The 22,539-nt window shown below is 39.6% G+C and overlaps 1 protein-coding gene across 5 annotated transcripts in view; it reads left to right on the top strand.

The window, feature by feature from the left end:
• stard13b (StAR related lipid transfer domain containing 13b) overlaps positions 1-22,539 on the top strand; it is a 514,228-nt gene that overhangs the window by 427,651 nt on the left and 64,038 nt on the right. Inside the window, exon 1 of one of the 5 annotated variants that reach the window (XM_072577227.1) lies at positions 18,131-18,421. The exons of the other annotated variants lie outside the window; for them this stretch is intronic. Coding sequence (XP_072433328.1) covers positions 18,385-18,421 — 37 coding nt within the window. The 5' untranslated portion in view covers positions 18,131-18,384. Of the gene's footprint in view, positions 1-18,130; positions 18,422-22,539 lie in introns of those variants that run through there. 5 annotated transcript variants of the gene reach the window in all.

The raw sequence follows: 22,539 nt of genomic DNA on the forward strand, positions 1-22,539 counted from the left end.
TGATTGATCATAGTATTGTAATTGATTGAGAAGGGGTAGACTGGCTCCCCTCTTTTTTCCTTTGTTTAATTGCAGAGGGATTTAAAAAAATTTGCGAATTCACTGAATGTTTAACTACTTAAGTGCTATTATTATAAATAGAACACACAGCTTTCCTTCTATAGAGAATGGCATGAATTGTACTTTGTTTTTAAAAATGATTTTTACTTAGATTGGTACATTCTGACTCTCCTACATATCCATTTCAAAGGGAGCGCTGTCTCAACATTTGACTGGATTACATTGGAAATTGAACTGAACTAACCCATAGAAATACCGTAACTATAAGAGCAGGTTAGAGATTGGGAATGGACGACGTAATTGGCGGTCCCTCACAGACAAGTATGATAAGTCCACTCTCAGGAGGAGTCCATAGGTGGCTGCACAATCTCGGCTTCTGCAGCTCTGCCACACTTGGGGCAGAAGGTGGTCATGGGAAAGGGGTGGGTGGGGTGTTGATGTGGCAGTATGCTTCTTGCGTCGTTTTGCCTAGCTTCAGCTTTTTACCAATGGCAAGACTCAAGGTGCCTGATGCCTTCCCAGATGCTGCTTCTCCGTTTTGGACAGTCTCTGGCCAGTGATTTCCAGGCATTGATGGGAATGCTGCACTTTGCTAGTGAGGCCTTGAAGCACTGCTATTTCGGAGCAGGGAGCCTACTTGGGGAGTCTCATGTCAGTCATGCAGATGGCATGTCCAGCCCATTGCAGCCAATCAAGGGTGGTCAGTGCCTTGATGCTGGGGATGTTGGCACATCTATCTTTCCAGTGAATTTGCAGGATCTTGTGTAGGCAGTGTTTTGGTGGTATTGCTCCAGAGCCTTGAGGTGTCTGCTGTAGAAAATGTCTCTGAACCACATAAGAGGGCAGGAGCTATTACAGCTCTGTAAACTGTGATCTTGGTGTCAGATCTGATGATGTTTTCCTCGAAGACCCTTTGCCTTCAGTGTGCTAGCACAGCCTTCAGCCACCTAAGGAAATGTTGAATCTCTTCATCAATATCTGCTTTGGTCAACAGGATATTCCCAAGGTATTGGAAGTGACCAGCATTCTCTCAGGCCTCCCTGTGACCAGGTGTTTGCTCTACAATGCTGGGCCAGGTTTATTGAGGATGTTCATCTTGTGGATGTTGAGGGTGAGGCCTCTGTAAAGGTGCTGACGATGATCTGGAGCTTGTCCTCCTCTGAGTTTACACATATGCAAACATTATCCATGCGCTGCAGCAAGTAACTAACCACTTTGCTCCTCAAAGCCTATCTACCATCTACAAGGCACAAGTCAGGTGTGTGATAGAATACTCTCCACTCATGTGCAAGAAGCTTGATATCGTCTGAGGCAAGGCAGCCTAATTGATCATTCAATACCTTAAATGTAAAATCCCTCCATCACTAACAATAGTGATAGTAATATATCTGTTCAATGGCTTAGTCCAAATCTACAAACTCTTAACACCAGAAAGGACAAAGGCAGCAGAGGTTTGGGAATACGACCAACTGCATGTTCCTTTCAAAGCCATACACCACCTGATTAATAGCTATATTGCTGTCCCAGAATTCTGGAACCCTTAACCTGACTGCATGCTGTGTCCCTCCAATTTGAAAGATTGCACTGGTTCAAGCAGATGGCTCACCATCACCTTATGAAAATAATTAAAGATGGCCAATAAATGCTGGCTTTGCCAGGAGTGCTGTCATCCAAAGCAGAAAATTTCCAATTCTGGGAAAATTTTGCATAATTTGTTGAAATAAGTTTCCAGCACTCATTTACAGAATTCCAGAAATTTAAGACGAATTCAACAGTGCAGTAAGGCCAACCAGTTTTATCAAGCTAATGGTACTGAAGGAGACAGTTGAAGGCTACAGAAGAAATTGGCTAGTTGATTGTTTGTTTGTGTTTTTTTTAACGTGCCTTACTTGGAAATAGGACTAAAGGGATCCTCTATATGAAAACTGAGGCCATCTACTGACTCACATTCATGCCTGCCACCTCTTCAATCAGTCTATATTTTGGCTTGGCTTAGGCCGGTCAAAACATAATGGGTCTGGTCTAATGATCTGAGCTTCCTTTGACTTTATATCTTAACGAACTGAAGCAGTGAATGGGTCCATAGTCAGTTCTGTTGTTAAATTCACTGTTGAGTCACAGAGTAAGCCAAATACAGCAAGGAGATCCTGGGTTCAATGTCTGATCTGTGCTGAATTACTTTGATCTAGATTCCCTGGCTAAATACAGAGATGTCAAGTTAATGGTTTTGGACTGGGATGGACAAAGTTAAAAATCGCACAACACCAGGTTATAGGCCAACAGGCCAATTTGAAAGCACTAGCTTTCAGAGCAATGCTCCTTCATCAGATAGCTTTGGAAGAGGATCATAAGACATAGGATTTATAGCAAACGATTCCAGTGTCATGCAACTGAAATGATATATTGAATGCACCTCGATTGCTGTTAAGTCTTTCTTTCTTTTTTTCGAATAGGTTATAGGTTTCCGTTCATTAATATGTAAACCCCAGACCTACTTTTAAGTCACATTGTCAAGATAACTTAAGGTTTTACATTAAAAAATTGGCATCTAAGCTCAGACATATTAATGAACTGAAACCTACAACCTCTTCTAAAAGATGGAAGACTTAACAGGAATCTCTATTTGTTCAATGAATCATTTCAGCTGCATGACTCTTTGATCTTTTGCTATAAATTCTGTCTTATGATCCTCTTCCAAAGCTACCTGATGAAGGAGCAGTGCTGCAAAAGATGGTGCTTCCAAACAAATCTGTTGGACGATAACCTGGTGTTGTGAGATTTTTAACTAAATGCACAGAGGCAGATTTGTAATGTTTCTGTTTCATTAATTTATTCATGGCATCTGGATGTTGCTGTCTCAGCCAGTATTTAGCCCATTTCTAAATGAGTTGATGAACCACTTTCTTGAAGCATTGTAGCCCTTGGAGTAAGGAACCCACAATTCTGTTAGCAAGAGAATTCTAGGAATTTGACCTAACATCACTGAAGGAATGGTGATGATTATTCCAAGTCTGAATGGTGTGTGGGTTGATGGGAACTTACAGGTGGTGGTGTTACCATTGTTATGAAGATTCACAATAGATCATTATTAGAGAACATGGATTCTAAAATGGAGGAAAGGTGGGTTTTAATATTTCACTTCAGATAATTTCTGACTTTTGGATTTTACTGCATGATTTTGCAAACTAAGTACAGTGTGTGGCAGGTCAATGGTACCGATCGACAGCTTGATCGTCTATTATTAACCAACAAAGCTAAAATGTTAGACTTTGAGCTCCAGGACAAGTTTGTCGCAACTAGTTTTGCAAACTATGTATGTGAGCCAAGGGAAGAAATGTTATCTACTACATTCTGAAAGCTTCTACATTACTTTTTTGTGATAAATACGTATGAGTATTTGGTAGCCATTAAAACAGAACTGTTTAATTTAGCTTAATATAATGTTAGATCATATTCCAGATATTCCCAATACAAATGTATTTTTTTTGGGGGGGGGGGGGAGACAAAAAAGCCAAACCAGTGAATATATTCTTTGACTGCTATCGGTAACTTTGTGCCATGTGTTTTGCCCAATAGGAGAATTTCACTTGCACACACACATTTTTAAATCCTTTTTGAAGTGTAGTAACAGTTGCATTTGGCTGCTGCATCTCCCAGTGTCTCTACCTAACTAGGCAGATTGGGTCTGAATTTTTCATCTGATCAAAATATTCTATTGACTTATAAACCCCAGTTTGAAGAACCTATTGGAAAAAGCAGCTTTGCTGACCTTTTTGGTTTTAATACTATGGATGGATGAATGAGGGTAGTGAGGAAAATTGGGTAAGATTTTGCAATGGGTGTCCTGACTTTAATAGGCTATTAACAAAGCACAGGTTTACACACCTGGCTGGAGAGTTTGAAAAAAAGAACAGTGTATCAGGAGCAGCAAAATGGGTTGATATTTCTTACAGGAACAAGAAATGTATGTGGGCTTCTTTTGATGCTATAGAGTTCGGTGTTTCTAGATGAAAATCACAAAAGTATTTCGGGTAAAGTGCCATTCCCCAGTGCAAATGTAGGCTCCATCTGCCAGACTGATCAATCCAGTCAACTGGATCCTTCATAGCTGGTTACAAATAAGGAAAAAGTGGACTAGCATTGATAGCAAGCTAAACAAATGCATTCCTCACTTGTACACTATTTCCTGAGGGCTGTCAACTGAACAGAGTAAATGAATTAAGGATTATTAAGAGGAAAAGTTATTGTGGTGCAGTGAGTGTCACAACTTCTGAGCCAGGAGGACCAAGTTCAAGTTTCATCAGCTCCAGATGTATCTTAAGACTATACAATATGGGCACAGAAATAGGCCATTCAGCCCACAGTGTCTACTCTGCCATTCCATCGTGGCTGATATGTTTCTCAACCCCGTCCTCCTGCTTTCTCCACCTATCCCCTGATCTCCTTACTAATCAAGAACTATCTATCACTGCCTTAAAGATTCTCAGTGATTTGGCCTCCACAACCTATTTTGGCAAGGAGTTTCACAGCTTCATCACTCTCTCTGGCTGAAAAAACACTTGTCTCAGTCCTTTCACTCTGAGGCTATGCCCTTGGGTCCTAGCTTCTCCTACCAGAGGAAACATCTTCTCCACATCCACTCTATCCAGTCCTCTCTGTATTCTGTAAGTTCCAATGCGATACTCCCTCATCCTTGAAGTCCAAATACAGACCCAGAGTCCTCAAATGTTCCTCTTATGACAAGCCCTTCATTGCCAGAATCATTCTTGTAAACTTCCTCTGGACCACTTCCAACACAAGCATATTCTACCATAGATGCAGGGCCCAAAACCACTCGCAATCTTCCAAATAGTGTCTGACCAGAGCCTTACATAGCCTCAGCAGTATATCCCTACTTTTGTATTGTAGCCCTCTTGAAATGGAAGCTAACATTTGTATTTGCCTTCCCAACTGCTAATTAAACCTGCATGTTAACCTTAAGAGAATCCTGAATGAGTACTTCTATATCACTTTGTCCTTCAGATTTCCTAAACCTTTTACCATTTAAAAAATAGTCTACATCTCTATTAATGGAATTAAAATTAGCTTTTTTGGCACATAATCACAAGTACAGTGAAACATTTGCAAGTTGCCACTTACGTTGCCATCTTGGGCAAAAATATACTTAGGTACATATTCTTAAGTACAAATCCTTGGGGGGAAAAGAATTTTAGAAAAAGTAGAAATAAAAAGGGTTGGGAGATCATGTTATCTTCAAGTAAAACATGAAAAGGAAAGATCTGAGCAGATGACCTCAGGCTGAGGAGTCCTGCTCTGCCACCATCTTGGAACAGATTATTCTGACCAAAGTGCATAATCTCTGCACTTTTTCTCTCATAGTATTTCATCTACCACTTCTTTGCCCACTCTCCCAAACTGTCCAAATCCTTCTGCAGTAACCCCACTTCCTCGACATTATCTGCCCCCCTACCTATATTTGTTATCTGAAAACTTAGTAAAAATGCCCACTATTTCTTCGTCCAAATAATTAATGTATGATGTGGATGGTTGTGGCCCTGACGCTGACCCCTGTGAAACTCCATAAATCACAAGTTGTCATCCTGAAAAAGACTGCTTTATCCCAACACTCCCCTCTGCCAGTCAGCCAATCCTCTATCTATGCCAGACACATGCCCTGTAACACCATGGACCCTTGTCTTATTTTGCAGCCTCCTATGCAGTACCTTGTCAACCGCCTTCTAGAAATCCAAATAGATCACATCCACTGGTTCTCCTTTGTTTAACTTGCTCATAACTCATCAACATATCCTAATTGATTTGTTAGGTGTGACATCTCCTTGACTAAGCTGGGCTGACTCGATCCAATAACATGTCAAAGTGTGGTGCTGGAAAAGCACAGCCGTAAGGCAGCATCCGAGGAGCAGGAGAGTCGATGTTTCTAGCACAAGCTCTTCATTCATTCCTGTTGAACAGCTAATGAAGAGCTTATGCTTGAAATGTCGACTTTCCTGCTCCTCAGATGCTGCTTGACTGGCTGTGCTTTTCCAGCACCACATTTTTTGATTCTGATCTCCAGCATGTGTAGTCCTCACTTTCTCCCAACATAACTGTCATACTATGTCATGAATAGATGTATTTTAAAAATATCCAATAAAATGTGAAGAGGCAGGATTACAAAGGATAACCAGCTAATTCCTGTATCAAAGTGCAGGAGCATAGAAGAAAATGAATCTCCATAGTGAGCTAATTATTATGAGGCTTATTTGGGCAGGCTGAGTCATGGGGTATCACTGCACCTATGGATGAGGTGCATGCAATTAGTAAAGCTTTGCTCATAGTCAAGAAATTTGGCAGCAGACCATGAATAAGCATTTTTTTTTTATTCCCCCCAATCCTTTGGAAAATTTAGTTGCTCCTTGAATTGGTTATGTGACATTGTGCTTTATATTCTGATCAATAATGGTGCCTTATATTCTGATCAATAATGGTGCCAGTGAAGCCCTTCATTAGCAATGCTTTGTGCAGTCAAAGCTTAAGCAATAATTATCTCTGTGTAAAGCCATTAATTTGTTTGAGGATTTAAAAACTTCTACAATGGTAGAAGTGTGGTCATTTTATTATATAGTGACCTTCTCTAGTTATTGATTTATATCCGTCTGGCAATTGCAAGAAAGAGGTGTCTTTGGTGCAGGAATTAAAGGCTAAATTGTGTGGTTATATTTCTGACATTTAATATTTGAATTTTACTTGTCTCGCTCTCTCTTCATGTTGACCTCCGTGAAGCATCAGTGCTGTTCTTGTCTCAACTGTGAGCTTGGCAGAGCAAATTTGACTGTTACATTCTGGTTCTTCTCTCCACCTTCTGGTCAGAGGAATACTTTCTATCCATGCCATGCTGACCTAGCTGAGACTACCATGACGAATCATAGAATTAATTCTACACTTGGTCATTTTTGGCATACTACGTGTAAACACAGTCCTTTTCTGACATTGAGCAGTCTTGTTTTATACTTTGTGATTTATTTTTTCCTCATGAATATACTTTCCTGAAAATAAAATGCTATTATAAGTGGTTTGGCTTCCTGATTTAAATGTTTTAATGGTTTTGGAGTTGGACTGGGGTGGACAAAGTTAAAATCACAACACCAGATTAAACCTGTTGGACTATATTTGGAAGCACTAGCTTTCAGAGCGCTGCTCCTTCATCAGATGGTTGTGCTTCAGGTGTGGCATCAGGTGCCACAACCCCCTGTTGAAGGAGCAGTGCTCCGAAAGCTAGTGCTTCCAAATAAACCTGTTGGACTATAACCTGGTGTTATGTGATTTTTTTTAACTAAAATGTTTTCGATCATTTAAGATTTTTTTTTGGAACACGGGTGTTTTGTTGCTTTTGTTGCTAGTTGATCTTGCTATACCCATTTAATATGTGGGTATCGGAGTTGAGATGTCATGTTAAGGTTGTATAGGACATTGGTGAGGCAACTTCTGAGTACCGTGTGCAGTTCTGGACACCTTGCTATAGGAAGGATATTTACTAAATTTGAGAGGGTTCAGAAAGCTGTGTCAGGATGTTGCTAGGAATGGAAGGTTTGAGTAATAAAGATAGGATGGGACTTTTTTCACTAGAGCATAGGAGGTTGAGATGACCTTATTTAGGCACATAGTGTGAATGTCAAGAGTATTTTCCCTCTTGTGGGGAGTTCTTTTAATGTGTAATTTTAATGTGAGGAGAAAAATTTAAAGAACTGAGGGACAACTTTTTTTATACAGTGGTTTGGATGTGGAATGAACTGCTAGAGGAAGTGGTGGATGCAGGTACAGTTACAACATTTAAATGACCTTTCGATAAGTATATGAATAGGGAAGGTTTGGAGGGATATGGGCCAAACTCAGTGAAGTGGGATTAGCTTGATTTGGGAACATGGCCAGCGTGGACCAGTTGGACTGCAGGGACTGTGTCCATGCTGTTTGACTCTATGACCATGGATGATTGAAATTTTCAATTCCTTTTACCCACACTATCCCATGGGTAATCATTAATGTCTACGTGAAATATGATCAAGGACTGAATTTCCAAGTCCTCTGGGTTATAGAATTGTGAAGATTTGCAGCAATTTTTTAATAAAATATTATGCCACCTGGCTCCAGACTCCCCAGGCCAGGGAAACATCTTGGCTGCATCTACCCTGTTTTATTCCATTTTTTTTCTCAGACATTTTTTTGGTTTGGAGAAATAAGAAGATGCCTTTTGCTGGTTGAAGTGCACCAATTCAGTATGTTTCCACAGTACTTTATCCAAAAAATCACATTGGAAAGAAAACTGTATTGATGAGATTATGAATAAATCAATTTTTGCTGGAGATATCACCAGCTTCACAGGGTTTAAGGTGTTAAATACAGGAGATTTATATTATGTTTTAATAGCATCCTTCACCGTTCATGTCTCTAACTATGTAACAAGGAAAAATCTCTACAGTATTGAGAGAGGCACTTTGGTTTGCTTCCCAGAAAAGAGCCTGGACTCATTAGCAGAACAGTTTCCACTTCACTGAGTCTATCTCCCCAAACGAAAGATGAATCATTTGGGTCTCACCACAATAAATGAAACAAGGAATCCATGCAGGAAATTAAGTCAAAATAATTATCCATGGCTGTCTAGATTTTCCAGTATTTGTGTGGTTTGAAACACCGCTTTCCTCTGGGAAATTGACCTCTAAGCTGCACTCACTAAATTTTCACCGTATATATTGAAGTATGTGTGTGTGTGTGTGTGTAGGATACATATACACTGAAGTTACTCGGTTAGATTTTGCAGATCTACAGTTGGACTAGATCCAAAAACATCTCTACAAACCTTCAAAAACTCTGCATTCATTTACCTTTTTGGCCTCTTGTGTGTCAAGCAGTAATTTTGCCCCATTATTTTGAACATGCTTTCAGCTGTCTCTAAGATCATCTTAAACCTCACTGCATCTCCATTTCCCTTTTACTCCTTTTAAGATACCTCTTTTTGATCGAGTTTTTATTTTGAATGCCTTTGGCTCAGTCTGGAATACTGTTTGACTTTCTTCTGTGTGTGTGTGTGTGTCTTGGTGTTTTTCAATGCTAAAGGAACCAGTTAAATGCCATTGTTAACTGTAAAATAGCCATGTTGCAGGTAATTGAAACCATGTGGAATTCTTGCTTTGCTGCTGCATAATGCACATGGAAGGATCTGATGTCCAACACTCTTGTAAGGAATTTGCATATTCTGCCAAAAATTCCAGTGCTTTTTCTTTCCTATCCTCTTCCTCCCCAGCCATAGGCTCCTCACTCCTCCTCCTATCCTTAATCACCACTCCCACAACCACCAATCCCAAGCATTTGATCACTGCCAAGATTATTTGTTTGGAATAGGTTCAGCTAATAGGAAAGATATAAAGGCCAATCAAATTCTTAATTGTTTGCATGTCATTCCTAAGAATGATGTGGAGGTACTGGTATTGGACTGGGATGGACAAAGTTAAAAATCTCACAGCACCAGGTTATAGTTCAACAGGCTTATTTGGAAGCACAAGCTTTCGGAGGGTTGTTCCTTCATCAGGTAACTACCCAACGAAGGAGCAGTGCTCCGAAAGCTTGTACTTATAAACACACCTGTTAAATTATAACCTGGTGTTGTGATTTTTAAATTTCCAAGAATGACAGTATAAGATAGGCCAATACTAATCTCCGATATGGGAAAGTTTCAAAAATAATTGCTCGAGGTGCCAGATTAAAGATTCTTCTCTGTACTTAGTCTTTTGTAGTACTCCACTAACTGGGAATCCTTTTTGCAACTGCTGAAGAAGGAAAGTTGAAAAGACAACTGTGATGTGAAAAAATTTCACGTGTGTTATGGCAATCGTGCTACATGGCAACAAGTCAAGAGTAAAATTCCAACATTGTAACTATTAACAATATAAACAATATTGTGAATTTGCTGTGTGTGCACAAACTTTAACTTTTGTAGTACTACACAAAAGGAACGGACTATGGAACATGATCAAACTCTGCTCATTTTTTTTTCTTTCCAAGTAAGGGAACCCAAGAAAAACCTTAATTTCCCCTTCCTTACTTCTTTGGTGTGGTTGCTAGGATACTCTATGACAGTCTCAAGTATTTTAAGTCTCCTGGCACTTAAGACGAAACCTTGGTTGTAATGGCTTGCAAGGAGAGTCAGCTATGAGAATTACGTGAGGGCAGCCATGAACTGTTTACCATGGTACCTGGTAGGCGCTGGGAAGGAATTTTACCACAACCCTGCATTTGTTCAGTCTGAAGTCACTAGAATGTCAGAGGTGCAAAGATGTGACTTTATTTTTTCCTGTCAAAAGTATTATTTATTAATGGAATTTAAAATTTCTGGGGAGAGAAAAAGGACATTTTACATTCCTAAAGGCAAGTTTTAAAAGCTGAAAGATGCTAAGTCCTTTCATTAAGTTTAATAGGACAGAACAGTTATGCAACATGATCTATAACAGTTTTGTGAAAATATCGTTGAAAAAGATGTCCCATGTTTTTATGTAGTATTTCAAATACAGGGTGTCTGCTCCTAAAGCATTCAAGAAAATGCCTAGAGCCATCTGTGTGTGCACAACTGACTTTCATGATGCTGTGTTTGCCTCAACCTGGCCACTGGTACAAATTTATAGTGGGATTCTGTGTTCCAGGTCAAACTTTTAGTGAGTCTGTTTGCTGATGGTTTAGATGCAGTGTTGTTTTTCGGTGCACAAACTTACAATTGTGCTGTTTTGCCATTCTTGGTGCTCTATCCCAATTAAATGTGCATCTGACATGATTATATCCCTGTTTACTTCTTATGTCACTTTAAGCTGAGGACTAGGTAGTGGATGTGTATAGACATCTTCCACTTCCTGGAAGGAACCTAATTTACATTGGTCACCCCAGTACAGCTTGAAAAGGACAAGTAAGCTTTTGTGCATGTACACATGGTACTTCAACTTGCAGTAGCCATGTTATTACTGTTTACCATGGTACCTGGTAGGCACTAGGAAGGAATTTTACCACAACCCTGCATTTGTTCAGTCTGAAGTCACTGGAATATCAGAGGTGCAAAGATGTGACTTTATTTTTTCCTGTCAAAAGTATTATTTATTAATGGAATTTAAAATTTCTGGGGAGAGAAAAAGGACTTTTTACATGCTTCACCCAAAGTGAAGGAAATATAGTTTTTTTTTGTCAACTGAACCAATAGATAGGATCATGAGGAGAAAAGGGTCAGAAGCAACAGCAAAGGTGAAGTGTCTCAAAGGCCATTCCTTACCCCATCTGTGCATCTAATTACTTACAAATTGGGAAATGGAAGCAACCAACCCCTCAACCAAATAAAAACTTGGCATGCAAGACACCCTACTAACCTTTCGGACTGGTGAGAAAAGTAGTTGCTTCCCCATCTGGGTATGTAATCGGGGAGGTGGCTGTTAACTCACTGTTTAAGGGCCTTAATTGTTGTCAAGTCAAGAACATCCCCAATGGAACATCTTCCCCAAACTTAATTGATAAAGTGGTGAGAAGGGGGCAGTGCCAACTTGCCCATTTATTTCATCATCTTGCTACACCCAGAGAAATAAAATTTGTACCCTCTGTCTCATGTCTGTCTGTCTCTCTCTCCCTCCCCAAGAGCTGCATTAATCTGAGTTTTTGCTCAACAATCAATGCTGAATCTCAACCCTTCAACATTTTACAGAATCCTATGCAGTGCACAGTCTGCCAAGGACTATAGGTGATGACAAGGCAAACACAGTGCCATTGGACTAATGGCTGCCTAGGATTGATTCTAATTGTTAAGTTTCAGTGAATTAAGTCACGACTTAATTGGAATGCGCTGCAGACTATTTACTGTACTGTTTAATGCAAAATTTGACAGTCAGTTTTGTTCAAAGCTGTGTTCACTTTGTTGCCTTAACTGCAAAATTGCTGTCAATGGTTGCAAAATCACTGTAAAAAGATAATTGTCATTGTTCTAGGTAGGTCAGCCAGGGATAATTCAACAGGGACATTATCTTATCTAGATTGTTGCAGTGAATGCTAAGATTACATTCATTTTCTTAGCAAAATAAACTAATAAGGAAACAAACTTGTAAGAATTTTATGTTTGAGGAATAGTTATTTTTATGGTATTGGACTTGGGGTAGTTGGGGTAGATTGCTGCCACCAGTTCTCCCTTCTATTCTGTTGAAATAAAACAAATTAAACAAAAATTCAAACTGGCAGCCCTTTGAAAGGCACTATAAAATAAAAAATTTAATTTAAAGGAAACAGTTCAAATTCTAATATTTATTGGCTAATAGTGCCCACTTGTCATGGACATCTGAAGTATACGGTGTGCTCCTGTAGGATTTTAGGTTTCGCTTTAAATTTAGTTGTCTGACCTTAATTGATTACAGTTGTAGATGTGATTTGACACATTAGGCCACTTGTCCTAATTAGTTCCAAGAGTCCAGATTAGTGGTGCTGGAAAAGCACAGCAGGCCAGGCAGCATCCAACGAGCAGGAAAATTGACGTTTTTGGCAAAAGCCCTTCAAGATCCATTTCAGGTTCAAGCATATTTTCTTTGCCACATATTTTACAGAATTTACATTTATCCAACAGTTATCGGAACCTCGACCTGAGCTACAAATCTTCTCAAAACTCACTAAGAAATAATACTCGATGAAAACTGTAATTTTTGGGCAGTTCCCTTTGAGACATCAGCTCACAGCACTGGTTGGCTCGACACGTCTCTTCTTTTCTTCTGTTGTCTAGAGGTCATCCTTTCTTGTTCATCAATCAATTAAGAATTGCCACTTATTAACTCTTGTGTGCTACTACCACCTGTGTGTGATTAGAAATACCCTGAACTGCTATTGGCATGGACAGCACATGATCAATCTCCAATTGGCTAAAGAGTGATATCCAATTCCTAATTGGTTTCTTTAAAAGTAATGGTTACCTTAATGGCATCACTTTCTACTATCTCCTGATTCTTTGAATGCCAATTGCTTTGTAAGATCATCCCTTTTGTAGCAATCTATTGATCTATTAACTTCTATCTTTACTTTGAATAAGCATACCAAATACTCCATTGCCATCACATTATCAGTAATGTAGAATGACGTCCTAGCAACTTAATAAGATTGCAAATGACCCACCTGAAACAACTAATTATTCTTAAATCCGTCAAATTCCTTTAACTAAAAGAAACTTGTGTGACTCCACATTCATTATTGTTACTTCAAAGTTAAAGCTCAAAATAACCCTACAAAACAAATGTAGGGCTGTTACATACTTCAGATTATAAAACTAAGCCATGCTTTGTGGAGACTACTTGCCATGCAGTGACCCTCGTTTTGAAGGTCAAGTCTCCTTTTCCCTCTTACCTGGGTATTTTTTATTTGCACTGTTATAGTAAAGTTATTCCTTTTGTCTTCTGTGATGTCAACTTTACTCCCAGAGCTCGACAGCTGTTTCAAAGAGCACATCAAATAGGTGCGGGAGGAGGCCATTTGACCCCCTTGAGCCTGACCTGCCTCAACAATTCCAAGGCTGGTCTGGCCCAGGCTTCAACTCCCCTCTCATGCCAATTTGGCACAGTCCATCAGCTCCCTGATTTTTCAAAAATCTGTCATCTCTTAATTGGTTTCAGTGATCTAGTATTCCCAATTCTCTGGCATATAGAACACCAGATATTCACTATCTTCTAGTAGACGAATTTTACTTTTAAATGAATGGCCCCTTAGTCTGTAACTGTCCCATTTCAAGATTTCTCCCACAAGTGGAAGCAATCTCTTAACATCTGTCCTGTTGTGCCCCCTCAGAATCTTGTATGTTTCAATGAGATCACCTTTCATTCTTCTAAATGCTAATGAATAAAAGCCAACTTTGTTTAGCTAAGCTTAACCTCTTCCCATCTAACTCGGTCATCTGAGTGTGGCTCACGTTTACTCTCTTCCTAGCTCGCATTGAGCCAAAGATGGTGACAAAAGGAAAAGATTCATGATGCAAAGAAATGCTGGTGTTTTATTGCTAAATGAGCATTTGCTGAGGGAGTGTGTTAATTCATACCGGTCTAATTTCTCCAGCAGAGAGGATGGAAGGGTAATGTTACCTTATCAGTAATCCAAAAACCCAGGCTAAACCTTTGGGGAATACAGGTTCAAATCATGTAGTCATTGGAATTTAAATTCAGTTCATAAAATCTGCAATTCAAAGCTTGTCTCAGTAATGATGACCATGAAACACCTTACTGATTTGATGTAAAAACCTATCTGGTTTGCTAATATCTCTTGGCGAAAGAAATCTGCTGTCCTTACAAGAAAGGGTTTAGAGGGATATGGGCCAAGGGCTGGCAAATGAGGCTAGATTGATTTCATGATACCTGGTTGGCATGGACCAGCTGGGTCCGTTTCTGTGCTGTGCATCTGTATGACTCCTTACTGGTATAGCCTATATATGACTTCAGACCTACAGCAATGTAGTTGTCTCCAACTGTCTTCAAGAGCAGTTTATGGATGGGTGACAAATGCTGATATTTCTACACCCCATGAAAGAATTTTTTAAAAAGTCCTTCATTAGAGGCTGACAAACAAAGAAGTAATAGACCTTTTATAGTTGACTACAACTGTTAGAAAAGCCATTTTGTTCACCGTTCTTCAGGCAAAATAGGAGTTTCTGTTCGCTCTTTGATTTTTTTTTGTTTTTGTTACAGTACCCTGCTGGCCAACTAGGTTGATATGTCTTGATATAAAACTACAAACACAAAATGATAAAACAGCTTATCCCTGAATTTTTAATTGCCATCCCTGCTCCCTTCCAAAATCCTTCAAGCTAACTGACTGAAACAACTGTTCATGCTAATTGTCAGAAAAACCCATCTGGTTCACTAATGTCCTTTTTTTAGGGAAGGAAACTGCTATCCTTACCTGGTCTAGGTATGACACATGACTCCAGACCAACAGCAATGTGGTTGGTTCTACTCCGATGGGGCAATAAATGCTGGCCTAGCCAGTGACACTGTCATCTTGTGAATGACCAGTATTCAATAGAGTCAGGGGTAAAATTCTCTTGTGGGAGCATCAAACCTGCTTCATCTTGAAATGCTGTGTTTTTTTTGTTTCATTTTGGCAGGAACTGAAATAATAACTGGGTATTTCATTGTAATTAATGTCATTTAATTCAATTCTTGCCCTCTCTTGGAGGTAGCAATTCGATCTCTAAAGCTGTACAATAGCTGAAATTTTTAAAATCTTTAAATATAATTCTTCTAAGAATTTTTGCATTTTTGTGTCTGTTAAAGGTAAAATTGGAGAAACAGCTGCTTTGTGATTATGGGTAAGGGGCTGGAAGGTGACTTTGCTCTCAACCCCTTCATTAATCAGCAGCTGGTTTTTTTTTTGTTGCTGCTGTTTGTTAAAACTATAAGTACAACTACCCTGTAAAGCTGCTCTGTTGTGTCAAAAGTAATAGTTTTCAGGAAATAACAGATGTTAATCGTGGGTTTTTTTCTGTTTAATTGAGAAGATGACCATTAGTCATGGGAATGCCAGAACTAGTTCCCAAAAACATTTTCTTTTGTCGAAACAATGTTTCAATGAAATGGAAGCATATCATTTTAGTAAGAATACCGCATCACAGACTGAGATTACTTCACCCATTAACTGTCTATCTCACTATCTCTCACTTTATCTGTCTCTAACTCCCTCTTTCTTTCTTTAATGCATTCATGGGTTGAGGGCGTCACTGGCTAGGCCAGCATTTATTGTCCATTCCTAATTGCCCAGAGGGCAGTTGAGAGTCAACCACGTTACTGTGTGTAGTGGAGTCACGTGCAGGCCAGAGCAGGTAAGGATGGCAGTTTCCTTCCCTGAAGGAGATTAGCAAACCAGATGGGTTTTTCTGACAATGGATTCATGGTCCTCATTAGACCCTTAATTTCAGATTTTTTTTTTGTTGAATTCAAATTCCATCATATGCTGTGTTGAGATTTTGAACCTGGAACCCCAGAACATTACCTGAACCTCAGGATGAACTGTCCAGCGATAATACCTCTAGACCATCACCTCCCCTTTGTTGTTTCTGTGTCTCTACGTGTCTGTCTAACTCTTTATTCCCCTCTTTATTAAACCGAGAAAACACCACTATTAACATCTCTATTTGATTTTGAGCTCTTTGAAGAGGTGACCAAGAAGATAAATTAGGACAGAGTGGTAGACACTGACATTAGCAAGGCTTTCAACAAGGCACCACATGGTAGCCTGATTATTGAGGTTAGGTTACATGGGATCCAGGGAGAGTTGGTAAATTGGATGCAAAATTCACTTGATAGGAGACAGAGGGTGGTAGTAAGGGATTGTTCAGATTGGAGGCCTGTGACCAATGGTGTGCTGCAAGAATTGGTGCTGGGTCCATTGTTGGTTAGAGCATTGAGTACAGGAGTTGGGTTGTCATGTTGCAGCTGCACTGGATGTTGGTGGGGCCACATTTGGAGTGCTGTGTACAGTTCTGCTCACCCTGATTTAGGAGGGATGTTGTTAAACTGAAAGGGGTACAAAGATGATTAACATGGATGTCACCGACTCCAGAAGGTTTGGGTTATAAGGAGAGGCTGGATAGGATGGAACTTATTTTCCCTCCTGGAAGTTTATAAAATCACGAGGGGCATAGATAGGGTGAATAGCCAAGATTTTCCCTTCAGGATAGGGGGGAGTCCAAAACTAGAGGACATCTCTTTAAGGTGAGAGAGGAAAGACTTAAAAGGGACCTGATGGGGGTAGCATTTTCAGAGGGTGGTGTGTGTATGGAACCACTGGATTAGTGGTGCTGGAAGAGCACAGCAGTTCAGGCAGCATCCAACAAGCAGCGAAATCGCCATTTCGGGCAAAAGCCCTTCATCAGGGCTTTTGCCCGAAACGTCGATTTTCGCTGCTCGTTGGATGCTGCCTGAACTGCTGTGCTCTTCCAGCACCACGAATCCAGTATTTGCTTTCCAGCATCTGCAGTCATTGTTTTTACCTCTGTGTATGGAACCAATTTCAGGAAGATGGATCGGAAGGGTTTAGAGGGATATGGGCCAAACACAGGCAAATGAATCCAGTACAGTTTAGGAAACCTGGTCAGCATAGGCAGGTTGAGCCGAGGGGCAGTTTCTATGCTGTGTGACTCTGATTCTAGGACTCTTGAGTTAGAGAATGAAGTATTGATTAACCTACCACCTGTTGGCTTTTACAGCAGATCAGCAACTGAGAAATTCTCCCTTTTGGGTAGTTTGGTTTAATGTGGCACGAAGGTTTAGTTATACTGGCACTTTTTAAAATATATTTGATGCAAAACCGTTTCAGGTGCCCAGGAATACAATGATGAGAATGTCACTCGGATGCCAGATCACCGATCAGATTTGACTGTAGCTTGGCTTGTGGTATAGACCTGTCCATTTTTGTGTGGTCCTAGCTAAGAAATGACAACGGCAGTTTAATGATGCTCACTTGTTGATTTTTGATCAGGCGATGTAAAGTTCCACCTGGTGAAAAAAAAATGCAAGTCTGTAACTTTGATAGTAAGCTTGCGTTCTTAAACAAGTATTTTAAAATGCATTGTATCATATTCATCAAAAACGTGTTTTTTAAAATGTGCTTTGCAAACCTGTTTCTGACGCAAGTGTCGCTATAAACTGCATAAAAGTACACCACAAAGGATTATCATAGCTAACCACAGTCTGAAGTAAACATTTACAGTGCTGTCTCTGGAATTGCAGGAATGACGAACAGTGCGTATATGCAAAGTTAAAAGTATAACGAGCACAGCACAAAGTTGTGGGAACGAAGGGGGAAAAAAACCTTCCAGTCACCTTACAAAATTCCAATTAAAGAGAGACTCCGATTTCTCTGCCTGCTCTTTTTGGTTTGTTTAACCGATGCAGCCTTCGGCATTTTTCTCTCTCTCTCTCTCTGCGCTGACATGTCGCAGCAGTGCCTGGGAAGCCCCACCCAATTCAATCTGATTCCAGGGATTAGCCCATTCCAATCAAGGGGTTGGATTTCCTGGTATGTGTGTACTTTCAATCTGGTTGACAAGGAAGTAGTGAAAAGCTGTGTTGTTCTGAGGGAACTTTTTACTCTGATGGATCGTAAGGCTCACTTTGTTCAGTTCGCAAGGTAGCACCTCTGTCTAGATCGGAAAACTTCGGTGTATCGGATAATAGAGGCAGATGCCTGTATCGATTCCGTGCTGTCATTTAACGAGTTTGACATTAGAACGAAGTGAACAGCGGAAATTGTAGCCAAATTGGTCTGATTTAAAACTATTTAATGCCTAAGGAACACGGCTATATCATGATTCTGCCAAGTAAGTCATTTGCTCGTTTTACGACCAATTTATTTTCTTATGATTCCATTAAGATTTATATTTTGACAGTGGCATTGTTCACGCCTAAAGTAGCTTCTAAAGAAATAGGAAGTTTTCCGACAAAATGTCAGGCGCGGTTTCGCTCCAGTTTGTACATGTGTCACTAGGCGGGCTTTTTGTGGTAGTTTGTTCACTGGATGATTGACCAACTTGAACCATAAGGTGGGAGTGTATTTGTATGGGGAGGAGACAAATAACATTGCGAACTGTAATCTTACAAAACATTTATTTCTTATTTGTGCTCAGTGGTATCGGTTTGGAGATGTCGTTAGGATAATGTGGTTCTTTTTGCTTTCTGTAGGTCAAAACGTGTTTGTTTTTGACACTTTTTTTGACAGTTTGCGTCTATTGGATGTTAAACGTCAATTTAAAGAGAAACCGTAGGTGCAGACGTGCAAAAGCGTTGAAACAGCTCTCCCTACAGTCCCATATCTTCATTTGTTGAGAGTCACATGCCAGAAGCACCAGTTTACCGAGGAAGGTGAACTGTTATCTGACTTACCTCTGCAGTTCGGGGAGGGAAAGAAAGTAAACTGACGACATGAAAAGCTTCTTTGCAGCCACCATTTTCATTGACCCCGCATTGACGATTCCAATCTGTGTGGAGTTTGCACATTCTGTGTCTGTGTGAGTTTCCTCCCACTGTCCAATGCTGTGCAGTTTAGATGAATTGGCCATGTTAAATTGCCTGTAGTGTTCAAGGGGCATTATAAACTGGATGCAGCGGTCAGGGGATATGTAGACAAATAGGGGTAGGAGAATGGGTCTGGGTGGGATATGATTCGGAGGATCAGTGTGGACTTGTTGGGCCAAATGGCCTGGTCCTACACTGTAGGAATTCTAATGATGACAATAGGCAATTGAGCATAACCTACACATTTTTGGACTGTGGGAGGAAACCGGAGGAAATCACACAAACACGAAAGGTACAAACTCAACATACAGTCGCCCAAGGCTGGAATTGAACCTGGAACCCTGGTGCTGTAAGGCAACAGTGCTAACCACTGAGCCACTGGAGTTTTTCGCACTCTGTTTTGTCAGACCACTTTTGTAGCGGTTACCACAAGATCTGTGGTCACAATATTCCTGATGAAGGGCTTCTGTTCGAAACATCAACTCTCCTGCTCTTCAGATGCTGCCTAACCTGCTGTGCTTTTCCAGTGCCACACTTTTTGACTGATTCTCCAGCACCTGCAGTTTTCACTTTCTCCATCTTAGTACAGACCTCCTGATCACCAATTATAGACCACATCTGCACAAAGGACTCTGTAGCTACTCCGTTTCTCTCACTGAAAATAAGAATCTTAAGAAATGTTTAATGCAAACTTAAGTTTATCGGAATCAATCTTAAAGCCAATAATACATTTTCAGAAACGAATAGCCTTCATGAAAATATCGTATGATTTATACCTTTATTTGGTTGTACACTTCAATGGAAGCAAGTTAAACATTCTCACATAGCTAATACCATTTTTAGATATCCTGAAATGTTGGTGCAGGGCTCACTTCAGTTCAGAATCATGATTAATGGACTTCAGGACTTATTTAAATACCAGACAGATGGTGCACTGTGTTAATCATCGCTTCAAGCATTCTATTCATCAGTGCAGTGTCATTAAGCAATATCTGAGCTTGAGTTTTTTTTCTGCTTTCTCTTTAAATTGGGACCATAGCAAAAAAGACCAAATTTCAGCAAAGCTATGATTCTGTTACCTTGCAGATTTTTTGAGTTACGGCAGGCCAAAGCACACTCTGCCAGTTCAGTGAAAATATTCATGTAGTATGTCGATAGCTTGAGAGGCATTACTTGAGAACCACCATATAGGAGATCAGGAAATCAGTATAGTCAATAAAAATGATATTTATAGTAAAAGGAACCAACTTAACTGAACAAGTTAATGGTCTCCAGTGCCCCCAGTTTCCTGCAAAATTACCTCACTTTAGGGTAAAGTGAGCTGCTTTTTCAGGCACTCTTCTGAATAGAAAGGCCTACAGGTTATGCATAACAAGGTGGGAGGCCATACACACCCACCCACCTCACGAAAATGTTATTGTACAGAGGCTGACGTATTGCAGGGAATTTTCAAAGCAGTCATGACTATCTGGTGTCAAAACCTGTACATGCTGGTTCATTGCAAAGAATTTCATATTTATTCATTTTGGGTTATTGTGAACGCAAGTAGACAACAATTCAGTCATTGTCACTGTAAAAGTTACTTTTTTGGATGATAGGTTGCATTTCTCTTGGGCTCTAATCCAAGCCCTAAGGTGCAGGTCTGTCTGCAAATGCTTCTGTGTGTTTGTAGATCTGTCTGAAGGCTTATTCTCACACTTGTGTGAATGAATGTCTTTCTTTTGGAACTTTACAATGGCATTGTGACAGCTGTATCTGTTAACCAAAGCAAAATCAATTGCAGTATTTTAGTTTAGTGCATTTCCTTATTGTGATCTATTTTAACAAATGGTAAAAGATTTCTAATAAATATAGAAAATGCTGTTTGAAAACTCAGCAGCATCCATGGAGAAAGAAGTAATGTTTTGAGTCCAGGATAACACACTTTTTCAGGACTAGTGAAAAAAATCCCTAGTTGATAATCTGAAGTTTATTGTTTTAGTAGTCTAGTATCCTTTCTGGCAGACATTGCTTCACAACAGATTTTTAAAAAAGTATGTGTGGATGAGCACCTAAAATGTCACTATGTTCAAGGCAATGAACCAAGTGCTGGAAAGTTGTATGTGTAGGTAGGTAAGCATAGATTCGATAGGCTGAAAGGCTTCTTCTGGGGTGCAGGTGACTGATTTTAATCAAATTCATATAGCAGATAATAACAATGAAGCTATAGTTGGGATTATCAAATAAATTGGAGTGAACGATCCTAAATTGAACCCATTCCTTCAGAATGACGTAGATGTCAGCCTCTACGAGTCGTGTCATACTTTCCAATTATATATTTGAGAACAGTAGTTAAATGAAGTTGGGATCTCTACAGTGGGCAACTGCACTGACATTATATCATCATCTTTCTATCATCCCTGACCCTGCTACAAAAGATTGGCGATTCCCTCTGCATTTCCTTATAATTGGCTGCAACTTGAATATTTTCCACACAGAGATACCGTTTTTATTGTCCATAGCTAGCCCGCCAGCCAGATATTGAATGAGTTTATTTTTAGAAGTCACATCAGTGTCTCCAACGCTGTGTGTGGCTGATATGGACTCATGCCAAGGATTTCATTCATTGGATTTTAACATCTTCATCCATCATTTTGTTGTGATTGCTCCTCATGGCAAATTTTTATTATTGTTGTCAAGGAAATAAAATTAGAGTGCAGCCGAATTAAATCATTATCCACATTACTCTGGTAGTTAGTGTTGACTGTTATTTTCTGAATAATAATGCCAGTTCTATTTTGATTGTGATATGTTTTTTTTTAAAAAAAAGTCTGTTTCACATTCTGATTAAAGCACTGTTTGCAAGTCTCTGTGTGTATTTGCATTCCTTGATCTAAAATATCCTAATCAATGGCTTTTTAATGGTTATCATGAAGAAATAGGACTGCAAATATCGCATCCAATTCTTTGAAAAAACAATATATTAAAGCTTTGAAAATACCATGAAATGCTTACTTAGAAAGAAATTTCTGGAAGGTATGTAGTGGTATGCCTCCGATACCTTTTTTAAGAATGCTGAAAAGATTTGCTTTCTATCAAGAGATTTTTTTTGTGTGTGTTGGACTGTTGTTACATTGTTCATGTAACCAATACATTTTTTTTCAGTCTATTGAAATCCAGGAATAGTTGCTACAGAATCACTACCATGCTAGTGATTGTAAGTCTTTCAGTACTATGGTACTTGACATTTTATTCCCCCCCTTTAGGGTACAAGCAAGATTAATTAAAATGTGTGAAGATAGACACAGCTTATGAGGTCACCTGAAAGCTATTGTATGCACCTGGTGCCTAAAACAGACAGTCTTTCTGATTCAGAAGATCAGTATAGATGAGAAAGGTCATGCACCCCACTGAATATAAAGTACAGTCTGCCTAATTTGTCGTC

Source organism: Chiloscyllium punctatum, chromosome 9, assembly GCF_047496795.1.
Source record: "Chiloscyllium punctatum isolate Juve2018m chromosome 9, sChiPun1.3, whole genome shotgun sequence".
Lineage (NCBI taxonomy): Eukaryota > Metazoa > Chordata > Chondrichthyes > Orectolobiformes > Hemiscylliidae > Chiloscyllium > Chiloscyllium punctatum.